The 20,777-nt window shown below is 39.4% G+C and overlaps 1 protein-coding gene across 9 annotated transcripts in view; it reads right to left on the reverse strand.

Moving 5' to 3' along the window:
- Nucleotides 1-20,777, reverse strand: part of Smg6 (SMG6 nonsense mediated mRNA decay factor) — a 239,868-nt gene that overhangs the window by 214,044 nt on the left and 5,047 nt on the right. For 6 of the 9 annotated variants that reach the window (XR_002386908.2, XR_002386909.2, XR_002386910.2 and 3 more), the window contains exons 3-8: nt 20,192-20,384; nt 19,655-19,765; nt 13,274-13,380; nt 12,948-13,026; nt 4,985-5,095; nt 4,316-4,528 (exon numbers count right to left, since the gene is read on the reverse strand). Coding sequence is in view for 5 of the 9 variants with exons in the window: in XM_004857167.4 (XP_004857224.2) it covers nt 4,316-4,528; nt 4,985-5,095; nt 12,948-13,026; nt 13,274-13,380; nt 19,655-19,765; nt 20,192-20,384 (814 nt within the window). In the remaining 4 variants the exon portion in view is untranslated. Of the gene's footprint in view, nt 1-4,315; nt 4,529-4,984; nt 5,096-12,947; nt 13,027-13,273; nt 13,381-19,654; nt 19,766-20,191; nt 20,385-20,777 lie in introns of those variants that run through there. The other 3 variants (XM_004857168.4, XM_004857170.4, XM_087191965.1) reach the window with 3 other exon arrangements.

Consider the following 20,777-nt stretch of genomic DNA (forward strand, 5'->3'; position numbering starts at 1 on the left):
GCTCTTCAGAGGTGGGGCTTCTGAAGGGTGACTGAATCATGGGAATGCTAACCTAGTCAGTGGATTAACCCATTGATGAGTTCACAGCTCTATGGGCTGTTAGGAAGTGGAGCCGAGTCAGAGAAATTAGGTCACAAGGGATATAACCTGGAAGGATATATCTTGTCCACAGCTCTCTCTCTTTCTCTGCCTGCCAGCTGCCATGACGTGAGCATCTTTTCTCTTCTACACCTTTCCACTATGATGTTCTGCCTCCCCACGGGCCCAAAGTAATGAAGCCAGAAGCCAGACAAGGCCAGATTGAAAACATAAGCCAAAATAAATCTTCTTTTTAAGTTGATTTATCTCAGCTATTTTGTCATGGTGATGGAAAGCTAATGAACACAGGTACTAAGGTCTGGTCCAATCTGAATTTCAAACCACATTCAGAAAGGCCAAAGACAAAGAAGGTCTAACAAGAGTTTAAATATTCAATGACATTTCCCTTATCTAAAGACTTATTTTCCAAACACAGCATCAAGTATGTTGTATGTACAATAGTCATAGTGAGGGCTAGGGATTTTGCTCAGTGGTGCTGATGCCTCCCTCGCAAGCGCAAGGTCCTGAGTTCGCTCCCCGGTACCAAAAAAAAAAAAAAGTAGTCATAGTGAGCTAAATCCCCAGCCCCTGAAAAGTTATTTTGAAACAATTGAAATAGTTCTGCTACAATGTTCATTTTAAAATGTGAATTTGTACCATTGTGATCAATATAGTAAGAAAAAATTTGAGTATAACCAAATTTTTTGTTGGTTTATGCATGATTTTGTTCATAAGAAATATAGGTGAGAGGGCCAGGGATTTAGCTCAGTGGTTCTACCACCTGCCTCACAAGCTCAAGGTCCCGAGTTCGATCCCCAGTATCCAAAAAAAAAAAAAAAGAAATACAGGTGAGACAGAAAATGCTCACAGATGAAATCAAGCCATAGGGGAATATATAAAACACATGCGTAATACCCTAAACAATGACAAGTTACCTCAGTTCAACACATGAACACACATTATAAACCACATCTAGCTATAACTGGTGTTATATACGCCCATTCAATTCCAAGTAACCCTCCTCCTGGCCCTTATGACTTACAAGCTGCAACCCCTCTACAGCCTGCTTCCACAAGCAAACTTCATGTTTTTTTCAAGGTAAAATGCCATATTTAAAGTAGCATTTACATATTAGCCATTTAACATTTATAAATTTGTACAACTGTTTTTAAGTAGGTTTTTATCTTTTGTTTTTTTTACTACATCATCAAGTTTTTTTAATTTATGCCCCTAACTCCATTTTCCCCTAAAGCCTTGTGGGTTTATTCTTGCACAATTTTTCATAGCACAGTAATTTTTAGGAACATACATGTTGCATTACAGCATAACTGAGTACAGATAACTGATAATTTAAAAAAGCAAATTGGAGATTGTTATATATAGTATAAGCCCATTTTTTGTTTAAAAAGTATTAGTTCAAAGCCGGGTGTAGCTCAGTGGTAGAGCACTTACCCAGTATATGCAAAACCCTATGTTTGATCCCCAGTACAGTCAAAAACTATTTTTTTCATATTTTTGCAAGTATATGTATACATATATACACACATAAATGCTTAGAAAAGGTCTGGACAGACATCCATCAAATACTTCACAGTGTGGTCTATAAAGGTAGGAACACAAGTAACTTCCACTTTATAGACATGTTTTGGTTTAATTTCAATAAAATAAACTGGTATTACTTCTCCAATTGAAAAAATCCTCTTTACAAACAAATACATTTGTTCCAATGTGAAAAATATTGGGGAAAGTGATCATCATACATATATGATTATTATCTTCCAGTTTTTTGTTTTCCTCTGTTTTTTTTTGCAGTGCTAGTGATTGAATTCAGGGCCTTATGTATGTGAGGCAAGTGCTGAAACACTAAGCTACATCCCCAGTCCTAATATATATTTCTTTAAAAATAAATAAGCTAGGTGCAGTGAAGCAGCACTCTGGGATGGTAAGGCAGAGGATCACAAGTTCAAATCCAATCTGGGCAACTTAGCAATTTAGTAAGACCCTGTCTCTAAAATTAAAAATTAATAAATAAATAATAAAAATTAAAAAGACTGAAGATGTAGCTCAATGCAAAGACCCTGGATTAAATCCCCAGTACCACAATACACACACACACACATACACACACACACACACACACACACACCCCTAATGGAAGAGAGAGCTCTACAAGAGATTAGTTATATCTTCTATGAAGGATGTTCACCAACCTTGAGCCCAACATTAAAGAAAGTCACAAAACGCTTTCTCAAATTGTTCTTTTGGTGCTTTCATTTTGAAAATAGTTGAGCATGTAGCTACTCCAACCAGACATCTATCTCTCACCTAAACAAGCTTCCAGACTGGGGCTGTAATAACTAAACTAGCAGAGGGCACCAATGAAGGATTCTATCAGAGCAACAACCTGATGCATCTTGAGATACTATTATAACACACACAAACAGGCAATACCACATAGACTTTGGTAGGTAGGAAGGTGGCAGTTTCATTTACAAGTAATTACTACTTTCCAGCCTCTAACTTTAAAGAGAAAAATGAAAAACAAAAAAGCCCTCCCTCTTCTTCCTCCTATAATACTCATAAGTTTACCTGTGTGCCCAGGTATATCCCAGATTTATATTTTCCCTCAGGCTTAACAAAGGGATTTCTTGGGGCCGGGGATTTAGCTCAGTGGTTTCACTGCCTGCCACGCAAGCGCAAGGACCCAAGTTCGATCCCTGGTACCAAAAAAAAAAAGGGATTTCTTGCCCTCTATTAGGCTAATGCCTTCACCTGTCTGGATCTTATTCTTTTCCCACTGTGTGCGAGGGTCTTCCTTCTTACACCTTTCACTTATTTATCACTGTATGTTTTTACCTCAATCAAACTGATCAATTCCTATGGTTTCATTATCTACAAGAAGATACCTACAAAAATCTTTATCTCTAGGGCCAGGGATTTTAGCTCAGTAGTTCTGCCACCTGCCTCGCAAGCACAAGAACCCGAGTTCAATCCCCGGTACCAAAAAAAAACAAATCTTCATCTCTGGCCTAAAGTACTCTTCCTAGCTTCAGATATTTGTTAGTCTCTGAATTATATGTGATTCAGTGTCGCACAAGAATAATCAATTCAATAGGTCTAAAATTAAACTCATCATCTTTCTCCTAAAACCAGTTCCACCTTTATTCCCTATCTCAGGAAATGGACCATCATTTTCCGAATTTCCAAGTCAGAAATATTCGTGTCATTCTTGATTCCCCCTTGTTCTTGAGCTTTTAATATCCAATCAAGTCCTTTGGATTCTACCTTATTAATGTATCTTTTGGATTTTTTTTGTACCAGGGATTGAACTCAGGACCTTGAGCTTGTGAGGCAGGCTGCAGAACCACTGTGCTAAATCCCTGGCCCTATCTTTTAACTGTTCACTTCTCCCCACCTCTAAGGCCATTTCTTGGTTCAAGTCCTTTTTACATCTCACTTGGATTATATACTAGGCACAATGAATCAGCAACTACAAATTTCCCATTCCTGTGTTCTCTTTCCCTAGCCTCAGGTCTTTGCACATGCTATTTCCTTTGCCTGAGATCTGTACCATTCTCCTTTCCCTTCTCTTCTAGATAACTCTTATTCATTCTTTATACTTCAACTGACCAATGGCTACTTTGGTCCCCTGGCCATGTGCTACTTTAAAATTGGCTAAGTTCCCCCAAAACAAACTATACTAGAATGCCTGCCTTGAGAGCAAGGAGAGATCTAGATATAATGTTCGGTAATTATTTGAGTAAATGAAGGAGAAGAAACTTTCCAGATAAGCCTCTGATCTACTGCTATTTCTCCTGGCTTTAAGGAAAAAGCCTCAGGCCTAAGAAGATATCCTATACAAAAAACATACAAATAAATAAGTAGATAGGTAGATAGGTAGACAGACAGACAGAGTCATCCAAAAGGGAAAATTTAAGTACAAAATCCTGGAGAATCCTAATGCATCATACTGGTGATGCACAACTAACTGAAAGCAGCAGGAAAATTCTAATCTTTTGTTTATTAAATTCTACAGTGCCACATAGTGGTGACAGAGGGAAATGTATAATAAAAATAAGGGACTATAGGTGAGAAAGAGGACATTAAAGAGGCTCAAGTGGTTGGTGTTTCCTGTGATGAGTAGGAAGCATCTATGGAATGCCTCACAGTTGTATGAATCAGGGTACCCAGGCTTAAAGGACTAGTTTGGTTCACTGTTTCATTTTCAGGAACTTACGTCACTAGCGCTCAGGCTGCCCAGACCATTCTCCTGCTCAGAATCCTTCCCAGACTCAGTTCCCTGGGAAGACCGGGGATGGGATGGATGAATCCAGATCTCCAAACGAGTGGTGTCATCTCCAACATGCCGGAAGGTAGACTTCTTTCCTTTTCGCCACTGGTCAGGATTTAGTTCAAACTCCTCTTGTTGTTTCTTCTCCATTTGTTCTGCCTGTACACCATAAAGACACAAAAGCTCAGAATCTGGATTCAGCTAACAATTGAAGAGTTCTCACATCTATATTTTTTTGTTTGTTGTTTTTGTCTGGTACTGGGGATTGAACTCACAACCTTGCAAGGCAGGTACAGTGCCACTGAACTAAATCCCCAGCCCACATCTATGTTTTTTTAACTAAGGACTATAAAAAAATGGTAAAGATTTGCTACAGAAACAACGTAGCAGAGTATCATCCACTTTAATGCTGTGGAACATGTACCCCTAAGGGCCACTGAAAGCTCTCCTGCAGGTCAGCTTTGTTCCATACAGGGGCCACATCAGCACAGCTGGATGGGCTCACATGAGAATATTAGTCATTCCTCTGAGGACATTAGTCATTCCCATGAAGACACAGATGCACAAAAGGAAAAGTATTCTAGGAAGGAATAATTCTGCCTGCACCTCACTCACCTTTCGTTTGGTCTCTTCAAACAAGCTCATGAGACTCTCCTTGGCAGTCAGGATAGGGTTGCTGGCAGCTAAACTGCGCAGATAGTAATATACAGCATCAAGCTTCCTCCTCTGCAAAAAGAGTCCAGAGACACTGAGTCAACCGATTTTCTTCCAGACAACTGCATGACACAGCTGGCCCAGGAAAACCCACTATCTCTCCCAGGTTGTCCCCTAAGCTGTGAAGAATTCCAGTAAGAAAATCAGAATGCTATCTATTGAAAATGCCATGGCAATTACATCAAGCTCAAACTTGTAATTCTCCTGCCTCAGCCTACCAGAGTGCTAAGGCGTATACCATCACACCCAGCACAAAGTGTACATTTAAAAATGAAATTGGTATGAGCCAAAATAAACCTTTCTTCCTTAAACAAAAAAATAAAATGAAGCCAGGAGTGATGGTGCATGCCTGTAATTCCAGCACTCAGGCAGCTGAAACAGGAGGATCATGAATTTAAGGCCAACCTGGCCTACAAGGAAGATGTTGTCTCAAAAAAGGAAAAACAAAAAAAGGGGGGGATAAGGGCCAGGAATGTAGCTTAGTGGTAGAGTGTTTGTCTAACATATGGAAGGCCCTAAGTTCAATTCCCAACATTGTAAAAAAAGGAGGAGGGGTTAAAAGCTGGACATAGTGTGAGGCTAAAGCAGGAGGATCGCTGTGAGTTCAGGCCCAGCCTGAACTACATAGCGAGACCCCGTCTCAAAGGAAGTGGGGGTGGGGGGATAAAATAGGTACAATGATAAATATTTTATTTTTTTCCAGCACGGCATGATAGTGCATGCCTATAATCCTACCTCTTCAGAAGGCTGAGGCAGCAGGATCACAAGTTCAAGCTCAGCCTGGCGAACTCAGTGACACCATATCTCAAAATAAAAAATAAAGGGGAAAAAAAAAGGCTGGTAATGTAGCTCAATGAGAAGGTCCTGAGTTCAATCGGCAGTAGTAGCAAAAAAAAAAAAAAAAAAAAATTTTTTTTTTGAGACAGGGTCTCACTATGTAGTTGAGGCTGGCCTTGAACTCACAGTGATCCTTCTGCCTTAGCCTCTTGAGTGCTGGGATTATAGGCTTGTACCACAATGCCTGACTTAAAGAAAAAAAGTTTTAATTATTTCCAATGAGCAACATACTCAAACAGAAACTTTTCCAAGTGGAAATAAGTACATGACAAAATGTACATCATTAGTCAACAGGGAAATGCAAAATGAAACCACAACACAGTGTAACTTTATATTCACCAGATTTGTGGATATGTAAAGTTTACACAGAAAGGCAAAAGATTCAGAATACCCAACACAATACTGAAGAACAAAGGTGAAGAATGAGGTACGTGACTTCAAGACATACTCTAAAGCTACACTAATCAAGATGGGGTAGTGCTGCCAGAGAATATACAAATAGACCAACAGAACAGAATACAGAACCCAGAAATAATACAGTCAGAAAGAATAATCAACTGATCTTTCACAAAGGACCAAGGCAATTCAATGAAGAAAGGACAGTCTTTTCACAAAATGGTGCTAGAACAACTAGACATCCACATGTAAAATAATAAATCTACATAAGAGACTTTACACCTTTCACAAAATTAAGTCAAGGCTAGGCACAGTGGCACACACTTTTGTAATTCTAGCTTCTTGAGAGGCCAAGGATGGAGGATCACAAATCTGAGGCCAGTCTGGGTAACTTAGCAAGATTTTGTCTCATTTTTTTTTCATTCCCAGGACCAGTAATCAAACTCAAAACGTTGTGCTTGCCAGGCAGGCAACAGTGCCACTGAGGTAAATCCCTGGCCCAAAAATAAAATATATTTTAAAAGGGCTGGAAATGTAGCTCAGCTGTAGAGGACTTGCCTAGCATGTGTGAGGCTCTGGGTTCAATCCCCAGGACTGCAAAAAACAAAAAAACTCAACAATTGCAAAAAAGAGTCAAGGGCCAGGGATTTAGCTCAGTGGTTTCGCTGCCTGCTGCGCAAGCGCAAGGACCCAAGTTCGATCCCTGGTACCAAAAAAAGAAAAAAAAAAAGAGTCGATTGTAATATGAGGAAAAGATCCAAACAAACACCTCACCAAAGATGTCACTGTCATTAGGAAACTGCAAATTAAAACAATGAGATTAGCTGGTTGTGGTGGCCCACAACTAAAATTCCACCATTCTGGGAGACTGAGGCAGGAGACTCACTCAGCCCAGCCTGGGTAATTTAGTGAGATCTTACATCTCCATGAAGTTTAGTGCAAGATCCACTAGCTGGGCATTGACATGCCTGTAATCCCAGCACTTTAGGGGCTCAGGCAAGAGGATTGCTGTGAGTTTGAGGTCAGCCTGGGTTACATAATGAGTTCAAGACCAATATGAACTATAGAGTGAGACCTTGTCTCCAAAAAGAGGCCAGATGTGGTGGCGCATGTCTATAATCCCAGCACTCGGGAGGCTGAGGAACGAGGATCACTTTGAGTTTGAGGCCAGCCTGGGCTACATAGAGAGTTCAAGGCCAGCCTGGACTATATAGTGAGACCCTGTCTCAAAAACCAAAACCAAAACCAAAATCAAAACATGCACACAAATTTACACACCTATCAGAATAGCAAAAATCCAGGCTAAGTGTTTAACTCAGTGGTAGTGTGCCTGCCTAATACACACAAGACCCAGAGGTCAACGTCTAGCACCAAAAATAAAAGACAAAAATCCAAAGCCTTGCTTACCCCAAATATTCACAAGGTAGAGCAATAGGCACTCTCATTTACTGTTTGTAGGAATCAAAAATGGTACAGCCAATTGGGAAGAATCTTTGGCAATATCTTACAAAGTTAAACATACTCTTACCATATAATCTAGCAATTACATGATTTCCACACAAAAATCTGCACACAGATGTTTATAGCAGCTTTACAAGTAATTATAGAAACCTGGAAGCATCCAAAATGTCCTTCAATAGTGAATAAACTGTGGCACATCCATATAATCGAGTATTATTCAGCAAAAAAAAGAAATGAGTTATCAAGTCACAAAAAGAACCTTAAATGCACTGCTAAAAGAACCCAATCTGAAAAGGTTATATACTATATAATTCCAACTGTATGACACAGAAAAGGCAATACTCTAGAGACAATAAAAACATTAGTGGTTGCCAGGTATTCAGAGGAAGGATGAATAGATGGAACATAGGTTATTTTTAGGGTAGTAAAATTATTCCATATGGTAGTATAATGGTGGATATATGTCACTATACATATGTCAAAACTGTTGTGGTTTGTGTCTAGATGTCCCTCCCAAAGCCTCCTGAGGTCATAGGTGGGGCTTTTCAGAGGTGGCTGCATCTAGGGTGTGTGATTACTAAATTAGTCCACTGGTTGGTTTGGCATAGTTCTAAGTGTGGATAATAGGAAGGCCCACCCTAGGTGTATCTGCCCTAAGGGCATGTAGCCTGGATAGAATATAAGGGACAGAAGGAGGGCTGCTGTCACTTGCTGATGCTTCACTACTTTGCTGCCTTCTGCCTGTCATCAACTGTTGCTCCTCTGCCGCACCACCCTGCCTTGAAGCCAGTCAACTATGAACTAAAACCTCTATAAACTGTGAGCCACAATAAACCTTTCCTTCTTTAACTTTAGGTGTCAGGTATTTTGTCTCAGCAAGGATAAAAGTAACTAATACAAACCCTATAGAATATATAGGACTAAGAGTGAATCCTAATGTAGACTATGAATTGAATTAGTAATAATGTATCAATACTGGCTCGTTAATTTTAACAAATGTACCCCAATACAAGATGTTTTCATTTTGTTTTGTTTGGGGTTTTTTTTTGGTACTGGGAATCGAACTCAGGACCTTGCACTTGCGAGGGAGGCAGCAGAACCACTGAGCTAAATCCCCAGCCCTTTGTTTTTGTTTTTAGTTCATTGAGACAAGCTCTCACTGTATAGTCTAGGCTAGTCTTGAACTCATTATGTAATCTAGGCTGGCCTTGAACTCATGGCAATCCTCCTGCCTCAGCCTCTTGAGTGCATCAGCACATCCAGTGGTAAGATATCAATAGCAGAAACTCTGAGGACAGAAGGAGTTGAAGGGGTATATTAGAAATTAATGCTCAATTTTTCTAAAAACCTAGAACTGGGGCTGGGGATTTAGCTCAGTGGTTCCGCTGCCTGCCTCACAAGTGCAAGGTCCCGAGTTCGATCCCTGGTACCAAAATATAAATAAATAAATAAATAAAAACCTAAAACTGTTTCCCAAAATCAATTTTATTAAATTTAAAAGTCCCATAAGATCAAAGTGGATTAAAGATTTAAATATTAAGACAGAAACACTAAATTTGCTGGAAGATAAGTTAGGTAGAACTCTTGAAGGCATTGGTATAGGAAAAGATTTTATGAACAAAACCTCATTGGCATGGGAACTTGCACAAAGAATCAACAACTGGGATCTTATCTTATTAAAAAGCTTCTGTACTGCAAGAGAAACCACCAACAGAGTTAACAGACAACCTACAATGTGGGAAAAAATTTTCAGCAACCATACCTCAGACAAAGGACTACTGTCTAGAATATATAAAGAACTGAAAAAAATCAGACCCCCCAAATTCAAAGACCCAATTCAAAAATGGGCATCTAAAATGAACAGACACTTCTCAGACAAAGGAGTAAAAGCAGCAAATAAACATATGAAAAAATGTTCAACATCACTGGTTATTCAAGAGATGCAGATGAAAACAACACTGAGATTCCACCTCACCCCAGAAAGAATGGCTGCTATTAAGAAATCATCCAGTAACAAATGCTGGCGGGGGTGTGGGAAGAAAGGAACCCTCTCCATTGCTGATGGGAATGCAGACTGCTGCAACCACTGTGGAAATCAGCATGGAAATAGCTCAAAGAATTAGGCCTAGCGGTCCCATTCGACCCAGCTATCCCCCTGCTGGATATCTTCCCAAAAGAATTAAAAGAATCATACCACAGCAATATATGTGCACCCATGTTTATAGCAGCACAGTTTGTAATAGCGAAAGCTTGGAAACAGCCCAAGTGCCCATCAACTGGAAGCTGGATAAAGATATGGTTTTTTTTTATAAAATGAAGTACTACTCAGCCATTAAGAACAAGAAACTAGAGACATTTATAGCTAAATGGATGCATATTGAGGCCATCCTCTTAAGTGAAATAAATAGGATACACGTGCGTAAATACCAAATAGTTTCTCTAGTGTGAGAAACTGAGAGTGTAATTAAGGACACACACGGATGAAATGGCCTAATAACATATTTCTCAGATTGTGTTTCCATTGCATGTCATATGACTGTATCGAAATTTAAATTAGGGAGAAGTTTGGTTTATGTGGAGCCTGCTAGCTAACTGGAGTTTTTTTCCAGACCACTATTTGTTCAATGTTGGTTTTGGGGATCTTTCTGAAACAAATCACATCCTCTGCTGTCTTGTTGGTGCTTGAGATGCTTTTTTAAGTTATATGAAAAAATGTTTAAGTGCTTTTCAGTTTTGTTTTGGTTGAGTTCTACTGCATTTGAATATTATTGTAGTTTTTTTTCCCTTGCATTGTTCTTCTTTGAATGGTTTTAATTTTTGTATGTGTGTGTGTGTGTTTGACAATAAAGTTATTTTTTTTTAAAAAGTCCACAAGTGGAATAAAGAACTAGCCTCTCAAATGAGATACTACTTTACACCTACTAGGTTGGTCATAATAAAAAATAAAAAAAAAAAGAAAGGAGATAACAAATGTTGACAAGAATATGGAAAGGGCAGATGTGGTGGTACATGCTTGTAATCCCAGCTACTTGGGAGGATCTCAAGTTTGAGGATAGTCTATGCAACATCATGGGATTTTATCTAAGTAAAAAATAAAAAGGGCTGGGGATATAGCTCAGGGGTACGCATCCGTGGATTCAATCCCCAGTTCCAAAAAAAAAAAGTGCAAAAGTGAAATCCTTATACTTTGCTGCTGAGAATGTAAAATGGCATGGTCGCTGGGGAAAACAGTTTAGCAATCTCTTTAAAAGAAAAACAAAGTTAAACACAGAATTATCATATGACCTAGCAATGCTACTCCAACAAAACTAAAAATAGGTACTCCAATACTTGTACATCACAGCAGCACTACTCACCATAGCTAAAAGGTGGAAATAACTCAAATGCCTATCAATACTGAATGAACAAACAAAATGTACTAGGTATATATTCACATGATGAAATATTATTCAGCCATAAAAATGAAGTAAACAGGCTGCAGTGGGGCAGGCATTTAATCCTAGCTACTTGGGAAGCTGAGGCAGGACAATCACAAGCTCAAGGTCAGCCTGGACAATTTAACAAGACTCTGTCTCAAAAAATAAAAAGGGCTGGGGATGTAGTTCAGTAATAAAGGATTTTCTTAGCATGTGCAAGGACCTGGGTTCAACCTTCAGTAACACACAGACCTACAGATACATGCAAGCTACAATTTGGAAGAATTTTGAAAAATTTATGCTAAATGAAAGAAGCCAGGCCCAGAAGGCCTTGGGTTATATGATTCCATTTATATGAAACATCCAGAATTGGTATATGTGCATAGAGTGAACTCAGACCAATGGTTGCCCTAGGTAGAGGGAGAAATGGGGAGTAACAAGTAAAGAAGGGTCTCTTTTTTTCCCTAAGGTGAAGAAAATGTCTTAGAAGTAGAAGTGATGGCCAATTATATTTTTCTAATTAACAAGAAAACTTATATTTCATTTAAAAATTATAAACAAAAGGTAGAAAAAAAAGAAAATATAGAATAAGGAGAAGGTGGATAAGGAGAAAGGGGAGAGAAAAGTAACAAGACAAAGGGGTAGAAAAAAAATCCCAAATACTCACCACAAAAAAATAGGATAGAGGTCAAAAAAAAGAAAGAGACTCAATAGATTCTGAAGAAAGCACTTCAATAAACCATATTACTTAATCAACTATACTATTTCAATCCATAATTAGGAATTGCTTTAAATCTTTTATGGAACAAAATAGAATATAAATATGAAACTCAAATATTACTTATTTGGGCAATGAACTTTAAGCATTAAGAACCTTTTTTTTCTTCCTAATGAGCATGTTAGCTGCTTCCTATACAGTTACTTGAATCTTTAGTATCTACCACTGGCCCCTACCTTCTTGCCTTTAATGCAGCTTCCTGCCTAAAGCCACTCAGCCCTGAAGGACCATTTCTCTCTGTTAGAGACACATTTAGAGAAAGATGTTAAGATCTAGAGGGTAATGGGGTGGGAGGGCGCTTGAGGGGGGAAATGGGATTTAAAAAAAAGATCTAGAGGGTAAATCAAGTGTTTACTGTGCTTCTGCTAAGGAGAAACCTTAGGTGAAAAGATAAGAATAGGAAGATCTGGGGAAAAGAAGCAAGCCATTGAGAGGTATGTCAGGACTTTAAGGACAAGAGGTAAATAGAGCTGTATCTTCCTTCTAGACTGAGTAGCCTAGATCAATAGGTCAGGGGAGAGAAGGGAAGCAAGACAAGATTCAGAGCAGAAGCTTTGGTCAGAAACAAAGTGGTATTTGCTTGGAATGTAAGCCTTCCCTCAGAAACTTAAGTGCAGTGATAACTAAATGCATGAAGTAGAATCAACAAAGTGAGGGATTCCAGGGGGCCGGGAATGTAGCTCAGTGGCACTGCACCTGCCTGTCAAGCACAAGATCCTGAGTTCAATTCCCAGTACCAGGAAAAAAAAAGGATTCCAGACAACTTACCTCTGAAAATAAGAGGAACAAACTGAGTTTGAGGATAGGAGCTAGAGGGGATATTCTTTGGGATACAGTAAGCAGATGAAATCAAAACTCAAGAGCTGCTGCTATCAAAAGCCACAGTTTAAAAAACAAAACAAAACAAAACAAAACAAAAAACATAATTTTAAGAAATTACCTGAAAAATACTTCCCCTGTCCACAAGACTTCTTACCGTATACACTGCCAGCAAAGCCAACTGGTTGTAGGGGCGTCCATTCTTGGGAGCAATGTGTTGTGCCTTCAAGTACCAACTAGAATAGAAAAACAATAACAAAAATCAATCTGGCTCCATATCAACTCTTTCCCAACTCATCCTGACCACCTACTTAAGACCTAAGCACAGGTTTAGGTGGAGGTGGACCTGGAGCAATAAAGCATGACTAAACAAACCAACAGGGACACTTGTAGGACATGTATATGGGAGGCAGCTCAAGTAGCCCATTGCTTAATAGGGTTAAGCTTAATGGGAAGAGAAATAATAAAGAGATGTAAAGGTACCTGCGTGCTTTCCCATAGTTTGCTGTGTCATTGGCTTGCTCTCTATACCGTGCGATATCTCCTTGGCAAATCATACATCTCTGGGCACTGATCAAGGCATATTTTACCTTTCAAAAAAAAAAATCAGTTAAGAGGAGTAACCAAGAAACTCTAACTTCAACAAAGGACAGGGATGAGGTCAAAATGACAGAGAAGCATTGATAAGGCACTAATAGTCCTCAGCAAACTTCAACCTAACCTTGGCTACCAAAAACCAGCCAATAGCATGAGGAAAATTTACTGAGAAAATACAGTGGGAGAAGACAGAGAGGTGATTCTTACTTCAAGTTCCAAACAGAACAACATATTCTAAAACCTGACTTTTTTTTTTTTTTTTTGTACTGGGGATCAAACTCAGGACCTTGCACTTGCAAGGCAGGCACCGGAACCACTGAGCTAAATCCCCAGCCTTTCATTCTTCTTTTTTTTTATTATTATTATTATTTTTGGTACGGGGGATCAAACTTGGGACCTTGCACTTGCAAGGCAGGTAGTGGAACCACTGAGCTAAATCCCCGGCTTTTTTTTTTTTTTTTAAACCTGACTTTTTATTAGTGTGTGATCTCAAGGAAGTCTTGGGATACCTAGAACTCAGTTTCTTCATCTAAGTATAAAAATACATGTTCTAAAAGTCATTTGGAGAAAATATAATGATACTATTATCCAGGTGTGACACACACCTGTAATCCAAGTATTCTGAGAGACTGAGGATTCAAAGTTCAAGCCCAGTCCTGGGCAACTTAGCAAGACTCTCTCAAAATAAAAAAAATTTTCAAAAGAGTTGAGGAAATAGCTCAGTGCAAAGGCCCTAGGTTCAACTCCAGTACTACAAAACACTTTAGAAACTATAAAGTGATATATAAAAATTCAAATAATGTTCTTTTCTTGCTGTCATTACAGTCTTTCCTCAAACTCTTACATCTTACATTCCTTTTGCCTAAAATAATTACCCTTTACCAAACACCTATGACGTAACAGGTACTATGTAATACTGTAATTGTTTTCCCACTGATAGCTTTGGCATCTCCTGTCACTCAGTCAGAAAACAGGAGTAGACCCACATTCCAAGTCATGCTGCAAAAAAAAAAAAAGACTCCCTAAAAACACTAGGTCAAAACATCTAATTCCACTCCAACCCACATACACATGAAAAAATTAGTATCTGTTATGGCTTATATCTAGATGGCTCCCAAAGCCTTGTGCACTCCTAATGGGGCTTTTGGGAGTGACTGGATCATGAATGTGTGATACTGAATCAGTCCACTAATTGCTTTAGCATAGTTCTAAGTGAGTAACACTTACTGAAGACAGAAAATCCACCCTGGGTGTGGGTACACCAATCAATAAGATTGTAGCCTGGATGTAATAAAAAGGGAAAGAAGAAGGAAGCCTGACTGCTTTCTATCTGGCTTGCTACACTATGCACTGTTTCTCCTCTGCCATGCCACCCAGCTTTGGAGCCAGCCAACTATACACTGAAACCTTTACAAATTGTGAGCTAAAATAAATCTTTCCTTCTTTAACTTGGGTAGAATATTTTATCTTAGCAACAAGAAAGTAACTAAGACATCTCACCAAATAAAGAACAAAACTTCAGCAAAAAGTAGATACTTATCCCTCAGGAAAGCTCACTTACTAGCTAAATAACTAGCTACCACACATCAACCTCAACATATACCTCCAATTTGTGCCCCAGGAAAGTTATATATAACCTCAGAGTCCTGATTATTCCACGCTTTCTTTCTATGAACAAACATCAAAGAATCTAGGGTATTTAACTGATTAACAACAACAAAACAGTTATGCCATCATACTACCATCTTAACAAGGGGAAAACTACAAAACAAATTCTTTCAAAGACTCTCAGCATGGAATCCTGGCTGCTGGAGCCTCTGCTCACCCTCTGTGCCTCAGTCAGATCAGTTCCCCTAACATACATTTTCCCACTTCAGATATTATTTCTTTTTTTTTTTTCTTGGTACCGGCAATTGAACTCGGGTCCTTGTGCTCGCAGGGCAGGCGGCGGCACCACTGAGCTAAATCCCCAGCCCCCCACTTCAGATCTTTCACCGTTTCCTCTCCCTAGAATCCTGCTCTTCCTCCATCTTCCCATACACCTTCACCTGACTGTCGTAAGTCTTCAACCTCAGCTTAGCTGTGATTTCCTTAGTACTCCATGATCCTTTAATACCAGGTAAGCCCCTTTACAACACACTTTTCAAAACTGATTGATCAGTAAGTGCTCATCCAGCATCTGCACTTACCCCCAAACAAATTCTAAACTCCAAGAATTGTGATCTTGGCACTCTTATTCTGCAATCAACTGCCTCTACCTAGAATGGCACCTGGCATGTAACAGGGGCTCAGTAAATACTTATTGATTAGTAAGAGTGTGTACATAGAAATTCATCAGAAGAAGCAAGAGAGGGTTATGGGTATAGTTCTGTGGTAGACCACTTGCCTACCATGCTTAGGGTACTAGGTTGATCCCCAGCATGCCAAAATAAAACAAAGCACAGAGCAAGAGGAAGTCTTTGCCCCATAAGCCACACTCCGTTCTTTAATCTTTAAACATTCCTCAAGTCTCTCTCATCAAAAACAAAAACAAGTAATGAAGGTACAGCTCAAGGGGAGAGAGCTTGCCTAGCATGTCCAAGGCCCTCAATTTGATCCCCAGCTCCACAAAATAAATAAGAAAATAAAATGCCTGAACAAAAGCAAAAAGTTCTCTTCAACTAAATTCACTTTTAGCTATCTTCCCTCCTTGCCTTCACAGTCAAGATTCTTAAAAGTATGGTCTATATTAGGTTCTCATTATCTCTACTGCCCTATCTCTCTTCACTACAATCTGGCTTCTATCCTCTCCCTCTAAACAAGTCTTCATAAGCTCATGCAATCCAATGGACACTTCTTAGTAATCATAACATTTGAAAACTTTACATTACTTGAATTTTATCAACCTTCTCCACCTTGTGCCCCCCATCTAGCCAGCCTCCCAAGTATTCCAACTTCTGCTTCAACTACTACTTATACATGGATGACTCCTGAATCTGTTGCCAGTTTAGCTTTTTCTCCTGCATTCCGAAGAGATCAAAATATTCATCTGTTCATTAATTCCTATTAAACACCTCACCTATGTATATCCAAACCTGAACTGACCTCTTCCTTTGAGCCCCTGCCTAGGCCACAAACTGGGGGAGAATCTAGACCAGTGGTGGCAAACCTACGGCACATGTACCTCAATGGGCTATCTGTATTACTGAAAGCTCTAAAAGGTTTGCCATCACTGATCTAGACTCTTCATGCCTCCAATCTTAGGCCTCACACCAAGTCAGCCAGTATTCGGTTCTACAAGGGATGATCGAAAAATACAATGAATGACTAAAACAATTTATTAAAGTAAAAGACTCATTGCCAAGATTGATGGGATAAGTGTATTCAAAGTGAGGAGGAGTGTTTTCTTAAGATTTTTCTTTTGGTACTGGGGATCGAACTCGAGTCCTTGCGTTTGAGAAGCAGGCGGCAGAACCACTGAGTTAAATCCCGGGCCCTTCTTAAGATTTTTTAAGGCAATGTGTCTTTTACTGCAATAAATGTTTTTATTTAAACATTAACTGTATTTTTTGATCATCTCGCACTGAACAATCCTTTTTGGCAATTTATGCCAAATAGCATTAGTGGGTCTTCACCTTATTCACAGGATCTGGCACAGTATAACTTCTGGCTGTTGCCCAAATTCAAGATAATCATCAAAGGTAAATACTTTTAATCCAATTAGAATATCAAGGTAGCTCCAACAGTACAACTAAAGACCTTCAAAAAGAGGACTTCCAGTACTGCTTCAAAAAACGGGGGGGGGGGGGGGGGGGCCTGGGGATTTAGCTCAGTGGCACCTCGCCTGCTTGCAAGCTCAAGGTCCTGAGTTTGATCCCCGGTAATGAGAAAAAAAAAAAACAAGTTGGGTGTGGTGGTACCTGCCTATAATACCAGCATTCAGGAGGCTGAAGCAAGAGGACTGCCACAAGTTCAAGGCAAGTTTGGGCTACATAGTGAGTTCAAGGCCAGGCTTAACTACACAGCAAGACTCTTATCTCAAAAAACAACACTTGATCTTAGCCAAAAAGCTGAGAAGCAATCAAAAAACAAAAGAAAAAAGAAAAAAAAAGAAAGAAAAAGTGGCAAAAACAATGGAGTAAGTAAGTTCAAAGTGAGGGGAACTTCAAGGAACACAAACTCGGCATATCTGACATCTAGGAGGGAGAAAATAAGAAGGGAAAGGGCCGGGGATTTAGCTCAGTGGTTTCACTGCCTGCTGCGCAAGCGCAAGGACCCGAGTTCGATCCCCGGTACCGGAAAAAAAAAAAAAAAACCCCAAAAAAATAAGAAGGGAAGAAGATGAAGAGAGGGAAAAAAAAAAGGAAAGCAAAAGAGGAAAAAGAAACTAAAAAGAGTTGCCTGAGATGCCTTATAAACTATCTGACTGCCCCAGGGCTGTCCCACCATAAGGAAGCCAATAGTGGTCTATGGAAAGACCAAGTGAAGAAGAGACCCTGAGAAGACATGAAGAGCCACAGATAGATGCCACCCAGGATCTAGCTATTTTAGCTACCTCTCTCTTGCTGCACCAGCACCAGCTATTGTCTTGACTGCAACCACACCAGGAACAAGCCAGAACAGCAGAGACCAGCCTTTCCCAAACCCCACAGAAATCAAAGAATAAAATAATTGTTAGTTTGGAGAAAAAAAAAAAGCCACCATCAGGAGTGGTGTATTCAAAGAGATGGAGTATTCTGAGGATTAAAAGCAATGTGTCTTTTACTATAACAATTTAAACATGCACTGTATTTTTTGATCACACCATATATTCCTAGCTGTCTTTTTTCCACCTCCACTACCTCTCTTTTTCTTTTTTTTTTTTTTTTTTTCTCCCGGTACCAGGGATCCAACTTGGGACCTTGCGCTTGTGAGGCAGGCACCAGAACCACTGAGCTAAATCCCTGGCCCCTCCACTACCTCTCTACCTTAGTCCATGCCTACAACCTAACTCCAATACCTCCACTCTTGCCCAACATCCATCTAAACTCAACAATTTGCCAAAATTATTGGTTCTAAGAACAAATCAGTTATTCACTTGCTGAAAATCAATCAATGGTTCCCCAGTGCTTTCACAATGAAGTTCAAACTCTTCAGCATGGCATAAAGTTTATGCCTTTCTATTTCATTAGTTTTATATTCCACAACTGCCCCACTCTACATTATAAACATCAGCATATTGAACTTTTTGTACTTTCCCAACAATATCTGGTTCTCTCTCACTGTCCCCTCTTATCTAAACTGTCCCTTCCATCTTGCAAACTCATAGTCATGTTTTAAGATTTAACTTTCCATTCTCTGAGAAGCCTTCTTTGACCCACCAGCCTAAATTAGATCCACTTCCCCTTTGATCCCTTCACCACTATATATAGAGTCCACCAAAAAATGTATACACACTTCAGGAAAAGAAAAATAGTATGATGTTTTTTCTTTTTCTTTTTTTTGGTACTGAGGATCAAACTCAGGATCTTGCGCTTGCAAGGCAGGTGGTGGCACCACTAAGCTAAACCCCCAGCCCCAGTACGATGTTTTTTCAACAGATGGTGATACCCTCATATGGGGGACCCTAGAGGATGTGTGTAATGAAGAAAACCCGTGACACTCCCAACCCTTAGAGAAGAAATTGAAAATGTATGTGCAGCAGCAATCTCAATGATCAAGGTTACCCAAGCAGCAGTTCATCATACTAATAATAAATGTCTGGAAGCTAATGGCCACCACTTTGAGCAACTCTTGTAATTGTAGAAGCCAAAGGTAACTTGTATTAATCTCATGATGCCTAATAAATTTAGTATTAAAATACTTATGCAAGTTTTTCTTTTCCTGGTATACACATTTGTTTGGCAGACTCTGTGTACAATACCACAAGACTTATGACACTACAATTGCTGGTTTCACCTGTCCCCATAGTGGACTATATTTCACTCATATATCCTCAACACCCAGCACAGTGTCTAGCACATAACTGGTACTAATAAATGCTTGCTAAATGGATAAATACATTTAGATAAAGAAAGAAGCTGAATTGGGCCTGATGGTATTTACAATGCCTGTAATCCCAGCTACTCAGGAGGCTGAGGCAAAAGTTATCACAACTTCAAGCCCAGCCTGGGCAACTTAGTGAGACTCTGACTCAAAAAAAAGAAAAAAGGGCTGGAGATATAGCTCAGTGTTAGAACACTTGCCTAGCATGTACAAAGCCCTGGGCTCAGTCCCCAAAACCACCAATAAAAAAGAAAGCTAGCTTACTGTCTTGCGTAATGGCTTGCTACGAATGGCAAGACCGTCCATGTAGTCTTCCAGTTTGAACTTGTAAGTAACCTGCAGCTTCTGAAGCAAACTATCAAAGAAGTTGCTACCCTATAAAGAAAAAAAAAAGTAAGATCTAGTGGAATCAGCCTATTCTTGATCCAAACTAATCTGGGGCAAGTGACCCTTTCACAGTTCTCAGATATCCTATGTGAAGGGCAGCACATACAGCATTTAGTGGTCACCAACTGAGCACAAGACAAATTTATAATATAAGCCTCTCCACAGTTTTAAAGACATGAACACACACATACATATTCTTTCTCCCACACCCAGACCAAGAGATTCAGAAAGCTTGCAAGCTGAAAACTAATTCTAATTGTAAGTTATACAATTAAGGAAGTAACACAGTAGATGAGGCCTAAATCCAAGAAGACTATAAAGTGTTCTAAAATACAGTAGCTCCAGTGGTAGAAACTCATCACAACCAGAGGATGCTAAAACCTTTATCCTGAATACTAAAAGATGATGGCTTACCTCATCCAAGAGCTCCAAAAGTCTGTTTCGAATCTGTTCTGGGTTGTCAACATTTGGATCCTTGAGAAGCTGCCTGAACTTCTCAATCACCTGATAGAAAGCATTCTTCCACAGGATCTGATCCACATTCTGATTATCAGAGAACTCAATATCTAATAGAATACAACGTTCATACAACTGCAGCAGTTCAGCTCTGGAATAAAATACATGCAACTTCTAGCTCCATATATACCACAGGAAGACCCAAGATCTGAGCTTCCTGCAAATTAACCACCTTTCTTGGAAAGAAATCCAAAATATGACCAAGTACGTATCCTACTCAAGCTAGTTTCCATCCTACACAGCAGAATGTCATTACAAAGATAGTTAAGTCTAGGAAAAGAGTGTTTCCCCATATGTCCTCACCTAAACTCAGCAGCTGAAATAAAATTTCACTGCAAGTTATATGTTGTTCATTTCTTGGCATTCTAAAAAGTCATTTCTTTTCAGAATTCCATGCTCCCTTAAAGAAAAAGTAGGATGCATACTCATTTCTAAGACTAAAATAAAGCTTCTGTTCTTTAACCAACCAAACCTTCCCATACAA

This window comes from Heterocephalus glaber, unplaced genomic scaffold (genome assembly GCF_053883595.1).
Source record: "Heterocephalus glaber isolate CG9 unplaced genomic scaffold, H.glaber_assembly_v1.0 deba00001564, whole genome shotgun sequence".
NCBI lineage: Eukaryota > Metazoa > Chordata > Mammalia > Rodentia > Bathyergidae > Heterocephalus > Heterocephalus glaber.